Here is a 12,795-nt window from a genome sequence, read left to right as displayed (position 1 = left end):
AGTTAGACGAATCAGATCGCTCTCTAGATTTTTTGAAAATAGGGATAACAGATGCCGCTTTCCAGCAGGCTGGAAAACAAGACTCTGATAAGCACTTGTTGAATAGTTTTGAAAGTATAGACGACAGCTCCGGATAACACTTCTGCAAGACTATAACAAGTATGTTTTCTGGGCCCCAAGATGTAGAAAAGTCTAATCAGGAAATCACTTTAGATACAGAAGCTGGAGTGATACAAATGTTAACTATTTGAGTTAGGGATTGAGAAAGGCAAAAGTTGTGATATTTAATGCTTGCAGAGTCACTGACACTAGAGCCAAGCCATTCAGTGTGATGAGCATTAAAGTCACCAACAACAACAATATTGGCTGATGAATGAAGAGAGGGCTTGGTCAATATGATCAGAAATAACATCAAAAAGTGTGCAGTCTTGAGATGAAGGAGAGCGATATCAAACAAAGAGAAAGGTGATAGAGTGAAGAAGTACTAAACGGAAGCACATAAATGAATAGTCTGTGGATTTAAACCTAGTTTCCTGACAAATGGGTAAGTTCTTACGAATATAAATGCCCAGGCCAAGCATGTGACTATTGGAGTCTTTATGAATTAAATGAAGATAACCATCAACACTAAGATTACAAGATGAGACAGAACTCAAATTAGTCTCACAAAGAACAAGTAGGTCTGGTGAACTTTGCAAGAGATAAGACTCAATAGAAGTTAATTTACTTCGAAGACCACAAATATTAGTGAATGATAGGTTTAGAGAACTTGGTGATGACAATGGTTTTTTGTGTTTTATAGTATTTGGTACTTTATTCATTTTTAAATTTGTTAAAGAGCTTGACTCAAAGCATAGATAGTACTTAGTACACTGTTTAATAGCCCAAGCAATTGCCTCATTACTATTAATAAATCCTAAGCCGTAACAAAGGGCTCCAAATGTGGCCTCGGCAATGCACACCAAAAGTACAAACAGGGACACCATATATGCGCAACATGGCACTGTTAATACTCTGATATTTTTCTGTTGTTAATGGAATCAGCCTCTGTGAGAGCTACCACAGAGTTCGGGAAACCTGACTACCAGCCGGCCTCAAAACCATAAAACTGAGTTATAGAGCTGTACCTTCATTAGGATATAATAAAATGAGTTGCCTAGTCATAAAAATAGAGACACAAGTAAAACCCATGCATTGAGTCAAGAAGATCCAACATTCAACATCCTAAACTGGAAACAATGTATTAAAAATACATATGCGCCAGCCTAATAGATGAAGAAGGGGTGCGAGGCTGGTCAACTGATAGAATCTGTTTACCCCCTAAGTCTTTGCCTAGGAGGCCTTCTGCAATACAGTAGCCAGATGCATTTAACATCTGCCCAAGATAAGTATTTTTATCAAGACACCATCTCTAGCCTTTACTCAACCAAGAGCTCCAAGGCAGGGGGTGTTTTAAGTTGGAGTTGGCATCTCCTAGTCTTAGCCTAAAAAGGTGTATCCTACAAGGCAGCAGGGCATGAAGCAGATTATACTGGGTTACATGTTACCAGTAACCGGATAACCTGACCTGACAATATATATATATATATATATATATATATATATATACATACATACATACATACATACATACATATATATATATATATATATATATATATATATATATATATATATATATATATATATATATATATATACAGTACATACTGTATATATATTTAAATGTGTATATGTGTGTGTATATGTACAGTAGCATACATGTTATTTTCTACTGTTTTTTGTATTATTAGGTTTATTTTTAAAATTAAATCTTTAAATTAAGTAAAACCTAATTAAATAAATCTTTAGATTTGTCTTATGTTTTTAGAGGAATACATAATCCTGTAGAACGTGAACACATCATTGCAATATGTGAAAAAATTGTTACAGAAAAAAATGCTAATGTTAATGAAATAGCTGTGATTACTCCATATAGATATCAAGCAAGTTTAATAAAACAAGACTTAATCAAAAAGCTAGTACAATTTGAAGGTATAGAAGTAGATACTATTGACGGATTTCAGGGTAGAGAAAAACGAATTGTGATATTTTCTTGTGTGAGAGCTTCAAATCACCAAGAAAGTATTGGTTTTTTGAGTAATCCACAAAGAATGAATGTAGCTTTAACAAGAGCAAAAGATGTTTTGATCATATTAGCAAACTGTAATTCAATTGAGGTTATTTTTAAATATTAAAATTTTTGGTTTAATGAAAATATGTTATCTTGGTTAATAAAAAATCTAAATTTTATTCATAAATTTAAAAACATTTTTTTTGTTATATATAGATTGATGAAGACTGGAAAGCTCTTGTTGATGATGCTAAAAGTAGAGGCCTTCTATTTACTGTTCAAAATTGCAATGACACCCTCAAATGCATATTTAATACCTCAGATGTAACATTTAAACAAACTGATCACTTAAAAGAAAATAAAACCAAGAATGTAACCCATATTCAAAGTATAGTAAAGAACGTTGTTGATACTCCTATTATAAATTCAGATAATCGTTGTTTTTCTAATTACTTAGATAGTTTACAAGTTTACAATAATCCTGATATTTCAGTCAAACCTCCGTCTGATTTAGAGAAAACTGTGATCATAAAAGAATCTTTAGAAAAAAATAGAAAAACTCAATGTAATTTTGATTCTCGACTGTGTTCCTCAAATGTTTTAAATACACTTGTACCAGATAAATCTGCAATAAACGGACCTGCAGGTAATGTGCCTCCAATAAATGAACCTGCAGTTAGTATGTCATTAATATGTAATTCTGCATTAAATGAACCTGGAATAAATGAAAATATTAAGAAAATTCAAAGTTGCTATAATGCTGAGCCATATATTTTAAATGTTTTGCATACACCTTTACCAGGTAAAGCTACAATAAATGAACCTGCTGTTAATTTACCTTTAATAAATGAGCTTGCACCTAATATGTCTCTTATGGATAGGCCTAAAAATAATGAAACTTTGTCTAATGAAGTATCATTGAGTAAATCTAAAATACCTGTATTTAATGTGCCTGCAATAAATGAAAATGCTGTTAATATGTCAGCAATATGTAAATCTGTAATTAATGAACCTGCAATAAATGATTGTTTTAAGAAAAGTCAATGTTGTTATAACACTGAACTACATACATTAAATGTTTTGAGTACACCTGTATTAGATAAATTAGCAATAAATGAACCTTTAATTAGTTTATCTTTAAATAATAATTCTGCAATAAATGAACTTGAAGGTAATGTGTCTGTTATGGATGAGCCTTCAAATAATGAAAATTCATTAAATGAGGTTGCATTGAACATATCCACATTGCATCTTAAGGCGAATGAACCTAAGATGACCAAAACTTTGAATAATGAACCTACTCTAAACAAACTTGCAGTGGAATTTAAAGAATCTAATCAAAATGGAGTTTTTATATTTGAAAAAGATTGTAAAATGGATTTGCTTGAGGGGATCTCAGATGTAGAATTGAATAAATTAGCTGCTAAAATTTCTCATAATAATAATAACTTTTCAGAACATAAATCTGCAAATGTGAAATTGCATAAAACACAAAGCACTGCAGGCAATTCAAAAAACGACGAAAAGCAGCATTCGGACAAAAATACTATTTTGGTTTCTGAAAATGAACTTATTAGCTCTGAGTTAAAAAGAAAGTTTGAAAGTATTAAACTTAAAAAGAATCATCAAAAACATATTTCTTCTTTAAGCACTCAAGTAGAAAATGTAAAAAGTAGTTATGATAACATTGATAATCAAGAACTTTACATAAGAAAAGTTACAGAGGATGTTCCCATAATTAAATCTAATAAACCAAAAAATAAAAAGAAATACAAGAACTCTGATACAAAAAACCAAGAAAACATTGATAAGGCTAACATTCAAGAACCTTATATAAGAAAAGTTACAGATGATGTTCCAATAATCGAATCCAATAAACCAAAGAAAAAACAGAAAAAGAGAAAAAATTATAAGAACTCTGATACAGGAAATCAAGAAAGCATTAAAAAATCAACTGAATATAGTGCTGATATTATAATTAAAAAAATACTGAAGGAACAATTAAAAGAAGATTCTGCAATACAAGAGAGGATAATTGGAGCTGTAATTGAAACACTTGGTGATAAGCTTGTCGATAAAATAGTATCTAAAAGTAAAAGTGTTATTGATATAGGGTCTCCAACATATTCAAATGAATCTAATAGTCCTTTAGAAATAGATTCAAATGTTAATATTACGGAAAAATCAAAGCAGTGTGCTTCACAATTACGTACTAATAGTAGTAACAACAGCAAAGAATGTGATGCTCAACAGAATGTAGTTGATATATCTGATGGAACACAATGTTTCCGCAGAAATAAACCTTCTGAATCTTATTATAACTTGCCTCACCAACATTCTGATGGAGCTTATTGCATAGAAATATGTAAACGTGTTCTAGAGCGAGAGAAAAAAAGGCGTTTTTTTGCTGAAGATGATTTGTTAAGAAAAAACAGTACTTTGTCTAAATCAATTGAATGGAAGTTAGTTCCTCTAGAGATAGAAACTCTTGTTGTGTATTCTAAACATGAGCTTTGCAGTTCATATAATTTGGTATCTGACCCTCGTTTAAGATCAAATAATCCTTCAGTTGTTTTGGGTGATCTGAATCTTACAAAAAATGAAAACACTGAAAATGACCATGGAACATTAAGAAAAGATACAGGTTTTTCAATTCAAACCCAAGTTTCAGAAGATTTTCAACAACTAGATGGTGCAGTTGAATTGACTAAACTTCCAGTTTCATCTGAAGCTGACCATTTTCCACATGATGCAATTGATGACCATCACTCTACTCCGATGGACATATGTGAAGATATTAAAAGTCCAATTCTCATTAATGAACCAATCGGCAAATATCCATTAATACCAAATCGTGGGTTAACTCAAAGTGAAGGTTTTTTTTCATCTAGTAGCACATTTTTGGGATATAATGACAAATTTTTGTGTCAACCAAGATTAGGTTTTCAAAATCAAGAGTTCTTGTGTGATATAACCAAAGAACCAACAGTGTCTAAACCAACTCCTTCAAAACCTCCATTACTGTCTGAAGGTAGCTTCGATAATTATATGTCTATTACCAAATTTCAAGACGGAATTCGAAGTAAATGCTTTGATGATCCTCGCTTATTAAGCTGGAGAGCTGTCGAAAAGGTTAGAGAGAGCAAGTATTTAAATTATATTCACGAAACTCAGCAGGTATTGCCAACAACATCAAAAAGAAAAGTAGCTTATATATCCCCACAACCTATTGAAAACCATCAAAGATATATATCGCCACAATCTATTGAAAACCATCAAAGCATAACAACTAATATTCAAACTGATATTGGAATCCAAAATTATGAAAAGCAAGATATTGACTCAGCTATAAACATTAACGAAATTATGAATGCTACGCTTCAAGACTTAGCCGTAAAGAACGTGTTTGAAGATTGTGTTCGACAAATAAGTTTGTCTAATAATTACGAAAACAAAGAGTATATGGTGAACTATGTTAAAGGTTTTTTAATTCGTACATTTAGCAATAGTATAAAAAGTGATTCAACCTCTGAAAGCACAAATGTTCAATCTCCCATACAAGATTTATCATCTGAACCTGTAAAAATGTACAATTTTAATGAGTTACATGAGTTTCCAGAAGAAAATAAGTTGTATTCTAATACCAATTGCGAATATGAACAACCAAAAGATAAAAAATTAAAGATTACTCCATCTGACTTGAGCTTATCAGAAAATATTATCTCTAATTTTGTTCATAATCAAACACTACTAATTCAATCTCCGACCTTTAACGAGCCCATTTCTTTAACTTGTGATGAAAGTAAAGTTTTGCATCAGGCACAAAGTAAATTACCGAACAGTAATACTATTCAAATTAACAATGAAGCAATTCAAACTAAAAATGACACATTTCAAAGTAATGATGATGCAATTCAAAAAAGAATTCAGCGGTTTGGTGTTGTGCAGAAAGAAGAAAACTATGTTACCAGTCCTTCAAAAAAACGTTTTAAATGTTCTTCGAGTTTAGAGCATGAAAAAACTTCAATAAACATTACCGATAACCTTTCAAAAACAAAATTTAATAATTCAACATTTGAATGTCGAGTCTTAATTGAAGATATAAAAGATAATGATTTAGATTTTACATCTAAAAAAGAATCTCTATCAAATAAAGACAAGCAATTAAGCTACGCAAGAAAAGTCAAACGTGCAAAAATGCCAAGATCGAGTAATCCAAAAGCTGTAATCAAAATTAACTCAAGTCAATTAAAATCTTCAAACAAAAATTATTTAGAAAATTCATCGCCCAAAAAAATCAGAATGTCAGTTAAAAGCGATGATCCAAAACCGGTGGAAATGAAGAAAAATTGTATTCAGAACTATAATGATAAAAATGACGAAAGTAATGTTCGAAGCGAAAATTTATTTAGTTTGTCCGCGTCTTCGAATGAAAAAAAGATAGATGTTTTTTCCCGACTTGGTTCACGTTTATCTACAGATAATCTTTCTGAAATTTTAGCTGCAAACAGGTCGGTTTATAAACCAAACGATGTAAGAAGTTTTCCTTTAAGTTATCGAAAAGACTCAACGCATTTAAACAGTCTTGGTTCGAAATTCAATTTTGATTTTGACGACACGTGCAATAGAAAACAGTTTTTAATAGACCATAGGAATTTAGGCGTTGTCAAGCCCTATAGATATGAATCACCGGGTTCTGAAACATTTCAAAAAGATTACAACGAAAAGAATTTATTTAATAAAAAAAACTTTAATGGAAAGATCGTCCCCCACTTATCGCAGGATAAACGTAATTATAGACTAAATCAGAGCTCTTATTTTGAAGGCACTTCTTACGATGAGAGACCATATAGTAATCATGTGACAGATTACTTTCCGAGTATGGAAGTAAAAAGGCATTTTAAAGTTTCACAAAATAAGAAAACTTACCGTTTGCGCCCTTAGTTAAAGTATAAATGCTTATCGATCATCTTATTAAACATTTTTGCATCCAAAAATTATCCTGCGTTATAATCCAAATGATAATTATTCGTGTTAATATTTTTTCTTTCAGAAATTGCGAATACAACCTGTAGTCAAACTATATTTAGAAGTTGTTTGTTTCTAAAATCATTTTTAAATTGTATAATGAAATTTTGTTTACCAAATCACTTTTTATTTTATAGTCTCCTACTGCTTCACAATGGCGTTAAAAATATAAATGAATTTAATGTCAGATTTTGAATTTGTTTATTTCTTTGAATCTAATAGTTTTTCCTACGCACGCACACACACACACACACATATATATGTATATACACATACATACATACATACATACATACATACATACATACATACATACATACATACATACATACATACATACAGTATCGGACAAAACGAGTGCAACCAAATAATGCTAATTTAGTTTCTTTATATAAAAGTGCTGCATTTTTTCAATTTAGAGAAATAACTATGTAACTGTTGTTTAGAGACAAAGTTCTTCAAATTTTATTCATCACAAAGTTCATTATTTGTACACGAAAATTAAAAAATTAATCAAAAGTATTAAAAAAAGTTGATTTCCTTCTGGACAAAACAAGTGCAACTCGACAAAAAGTTGACCAAGCTGTATTTCGCTATCAATATTTCGTGGCGAATCTTTTGTTGTCGATAACAGCCTTGCATCTTCGAGGCATAGATTCGATCGGTGATCAATGAAACTTTGTGGAATCGCTGCCCAGGCCTTTTGGATTTGTTCAAACAGTTGATTCTTATTACGAACACCTTCACGATTAATTCTGCGGTTGACGATCTCCCACAGGTTCTCGATAGGGTTGAGATCCGGAGATTGAGGCGGCCAATCCATCACCGATAGGTGGTTGTCTTGAAACCACCGCTTGACTACTTTTGCAGTCTGTTTCGGATCGTTGTCTTGCTGAAAAACCCATTTTATTGGCATATTCCATTCAGCATGAGGTAACATAACATCTTTCAGGATATTTTTATACATGAAATGGTCCATTATTCCATCGTTTCGATGTATTGGACCTAGACCGTTAGCAGAAAAACACCCCCAGACCATTACATTGCCTCCACCGTGCTTCACGGTCTTATGGCTGTAACGTGAATCGAGGCGTTTTCCGGCCGGTCGACGTACACGGCAAATGCCATCGCTCCCAATGATGTTGAACTTCGATTCATCACTGAACAGGGCAGTTCTCCATTTCTGCACATTCCAGTCAATATGAGATGTAGCAAACAGAAGTCTTTTCTTCTGGTTTTTTAGTGAAATCAGCGGTTTCTTTGCAGGGCGTCGAGAAAACAATCCGGCTTCAACAGCACGTCATCTGATTGTTCGGTCCGATACAGGCAGTTCTAATTGCTTTTGTATCTCGACTGATAATATCCAGGGATCCTTCTTGACGGATCTGACGATCATAAAATTCTCTCTAGAGGTGGTGGAACGCGGTCTTCCACCTTAGTCTGCTGCCAACTTCCCCGTAGAACGATATTTGGAACATAGTCTTGATACGGTCCATTTTTTCACGCGATATTTATCACAAATACTTTTTTGTGACATTCCGCTTACGTAATCGCCAATAGTTTTCTTTATTAGTTCCGATCTAAGACTGTCGGGAGCCATTTTTGCACTTAAAGTCATAAAAATAAATAATCACGCTTCTCAAGGCTTACCGTGTTACATTTACCTTGTGATGATACAATAATGCTCTGTGGAACACAATGTCTTGGTTGGATGTGGACTGTATTGATGTAATGAAACACTTGTTGTATTTTTCTTCTTGTATTGATTGACTTCCATATACTGACTGAATTACATGTCGATTTACATGTCTCTTATATAGTAAAATGAACCTGTTCTGGAAGATTCTAGATGCTTCTTTTCGATGCTTCTGGATACTTCCTTTAATTATTAAAAAACTTCCGTGACGTTGACACGGACCAGACTTAAGAAAATGAAACAAACCAAAAAGTTGCACTTGTTTTGTTCGCTGCAAAATGGCACTTGTCAACGAAACTCTGCCTGTGTGCTGTCAGCTGATTGCTCATGTCATGGCATGCTATGACTCCTGAACTGTTTGCTGTGGTAATATAGTTCGTTTCGTTTTTAAGACGTAAATAAGACACACATACATATATATTATATATATATACATATATATATATATATATACATATATATATATATATATATATATATATATATATATATATATATATATATATATATATATATACATATATATATATATATATATATATATATATATATATATATATATATATATATATATATATATATATATAGGTCTTGGCGGGGGTAAACGAGTGCGAGAGCGGAGAAAAGCTCTCCTAAAACGAAATGGAAAGCTATGCGAGCTGCTCCTCTAAACAGCTTCTTACGAGAGCTTTTGGTTTTTGCACGAGCATTCATTAAAAAAGTTGATTTGTATTAAATACAAAATTTGGTTTCGAACTTGTTACAAGTTTACAATTTGTAACGTTAATGTTACAAGAATATATAAATGACAATTGTCATTTATTGCGCTGTAAAAATATTTTTTAGTAGAGCGTCTATCCATCTATTTATTAACAAGTTGTTAGAAAATTTTTTTAACAAATGATGTTAATAACAACATTACCTATTTGATAAATATTTGACAAAGAGCTATATAAGTTTTAACTGCTTGTAAAAAATGTTTTATATTTTCGTATTGTAATAGAATTATTAGAATAGAACATTTTAAGAATTATTACAACATTTAAAAATTCCACAATAAAATTTTATTTTCACTTTAAAGTGAAAATATATATTAATGTAATGAATATATAATCTATTACATAAAATAAGAATTGTTATGCAATGATTTAGAGTAATAATTTTATATTTTATCAGTTAAATATATTTTTATATATTATCAATATAATCCAGAGTGATATTTTTATATTTATCACTTAGTCCAATCTAATCAAAAGCATTTGCATTTCTATCGGGGCTCTATTTTGATTTTTTTTTTTTTTTTTTTTTTTGCAACAACCGTGCCTTTTAAAAAGCATTCAATTAATTATGTATTTAATTTTTTTTTATATATATATATATAAAAATGCGCTAGTTTTATATCTAAATTACAATGATAATTATACTTTTTAGAGAAAAAGTTATACGTTAGCGAGAGTCGTAAGTTGCTCCCGTAAACCATATTAGGTGAGTGTGGGCTAAAGCTCTCGCTTCCTGCCGAGGCCTTTATATACACACACACACCCTATATATATATATATATATATATAGATATATATATATATATATATATATATATATATATATATATATATATATATATATATATATATATATATATATATATATATATACATACAGTGCTCAAAATTATGCAGGATGCCATCCCGTCACCTTTTTATAAACTATAAACCATCCTGCCACCTTTTTATAAACATATATATAACAATGATTAGGCGGAGTGGTATTTTAATTTACCGAATACCATCCCGTTGTTTATTTTTTTATTATTTTATTTTTTTATATATATTTTTTTAATATAAAGTACGCGGAGACTCGCAGAAGACTACTAGGTTTTGTCATCGAGAACCGCTAGAATGTTAAATACAATAAAATAAAGTTACAAGATAAAAACTCTTGACTTGACAAAAATATAAATATCGTTAGTGGTCAAATATATTCAAAACTAAAATATAAAGCTATCTTATGAAGCCATCAAAACCAAGCATTCAAAAATAAAGAAATATGTCATCAATTTTAAAAATTATTTCTTTTAGTTTTTTTTTAAATACTGGATAACTCCATTCATGAGTAAAATCAAAATTTTTTAAGACTATTTTGTTCCATAAAAATGCTCCACGGAATAGAATGCAGGATTTGCCGATATTTGTTTTACATTTTGGTTGTCGTATAAAATTATTATTTCGGAGTATATATTTGTTTTTTTCTTTACATGAATATAAATCACTAAAAGAAACTGGACATAAATTAATTTTACATTTAAAAATAAAACAAAGAACGCTGAAAATATTAACCTCATAAATATTAAGAATGTTCATGTTAAATAAAATAAGCTTTGCATGAGTAAAACGATCTTTTAAATTTATAAGACGTGCTACATGCTTCTGTTGACAATGGAGAGGTTTTAACTTACTTTTGTGCGTACTCTCCCACGCGACATTGCCATAACTAATATGACAGTGTATTAAAGAGTAATATAACTTAATTAAAGTATGTCTCATTAAAATACTTCTTGATTTATAAAGAATTCCAATACTTTTGGATATTTTATGGCATAAGTTATCGATATGGTACTTCCACGAAAGATTTTCATCTATAATGATACCTAAAAAATTTGTGTACGTGATTCTTTTTATAGGAATGTTATCAAGAATAAGCACAGGCATTTTGCATGGTAGAATATGCTTTTTTGAAACTGGATGAAAGAGAATATATTTGTTTTTTTTCAATGTTTAGCGAAAGTTTATTTGATTTGAACCAGTCTGAAATTTTTTTCAGTTCAATATTCATATCATGAAACAAATGATTGATGTTTTTGTTGGATAGAAAAAGATTGGTGTCATCCGCAAACATTATTGTCATTAAGTTAGAGGCTCTATATAGATCATTTATATAAATAAGAAATAATAGTGGTCCAAGTATGAAACCCTGTGGAACTCCACAGGCTATTTCTAAAACATTTGAAGGGGTAGATTCATCAATGTAAACAAATTGTTTACGATTATTTAAGTAGTTTTTTAATAATGTCAAGACTTCACCGGTGATAGCATATTGTTTCAGTTTTTTTATGAGAATGACATGATTAATGGTATCAAAGGCTTTAGATAAGTCTATAAAAACGCCTAAAGTAAACTGTGATTTTTCAAAGGAATTTGTAATGCATCGAGTGAGTTGAATTACTGCATGTTCAGTTGAGTTATTCTTTTTAAAACCATACTGATTGTTATAAAGTATATTATTAACAGAGAGATGATTAAATATTTTGTTAAATAAAATTCTTTAAAATATTTTAGAAAAAACAGAAAGAACTGAGATTGGACGATAATTATTTACATTTTTTAGTTCACCTCCTTTGAATATAGGAGTAACTTTAGCTACTTTCAGTTGTTCAGGAAAAATTCCCTGATTTATTGAACATTTAAAAACCTTAGATAAAATATCTTTTATGTTGTTATATGAACTAATGACTATGTTTCCACTGATGTCGTCTGGACCTACTGCTTTATTAGATTTTAGCATTTTAAAGGCACTTTCAAATTCTGAAAATGATAAACAAATTTAAATGATAAAGCATTTAAATTTGTTTTAAGTGGAAAAACACAATTAATTATAGGATTTAGCATGTCTGGAATGTTTTTAGATAAATTTGGGCCAACAGATACAAAAAATTTATTTAACTCACTAGCTATTTCTTTTGGGTCATCAACATTATTACCATTAATTTTTAAACTTTTAGGCAAAGAACACGATTTTAATTTGCGATTACCTGTAATTTCTGCTAAAATTTGCCACGTGCGTTTTGAATTAAACTTATGCTTTTTTAACATATTTAAAAAATAATTTTTTTTTGCAGCTTTTTTTTGACTTTCGAATTGTTTAGCGTATTTTTTGTATAAAATTTTGCTTTCATCTGTTTTTG

At 30.4% G+C, this 12,795-nt stretch overlaps 1 protein-coding gene across 14 annotated transcripts in view; it reads left to right on the top strand.

Annotated features, from left to right (window-relative positions):
• The window catches only part of LOC100204258 (uncharacterized), a 73,196-nt gene extending 65,868 nt beyond the window's left edge, over positions 1–7,328 (top strand). For all 14 annotated transcript variants that reach the window (XM_065806127.1, XM_065806122.1, XM_065806129.1 and 11 more), the window contains 2 exons: positions 1,871–2,219; positions 2,330–7,328. In XM_065806127.1, coding sequence (XP_065662199.1) covers positions 1,871–2,219; positions 2,330–7,057 — 5,077 coding nt within the window. In that variant the 3' untranslated portion in view covers positions 7,058–7,328. The remainder of the gene's footprint in view (positions 1–1,870; positions 2,220–2,329) is intronic.
• The last annotated feature ends 5,467 nt before the right edge of the window (positions 7,329–12,795 follow it).

This window comes from Hydra vulgaris, chromosome 09 (genome assembly GCF_038396675.1).
Source record: "Hydra vulgaris chromosome 09, alternate assembly HydraT2T_AEP".
Lineage (NCBI taxonomy): Eukaryota > Metazoa > Cnidaria > Hydrozoa > Anthoathecata > Hydridae > Hydra > Hydra vulgaris.
The sequence above is the reverse complement of the archived record's forward strand: the minus strand, read 5'-3'. Positions and strand labels throughout refer to the sequence as shown.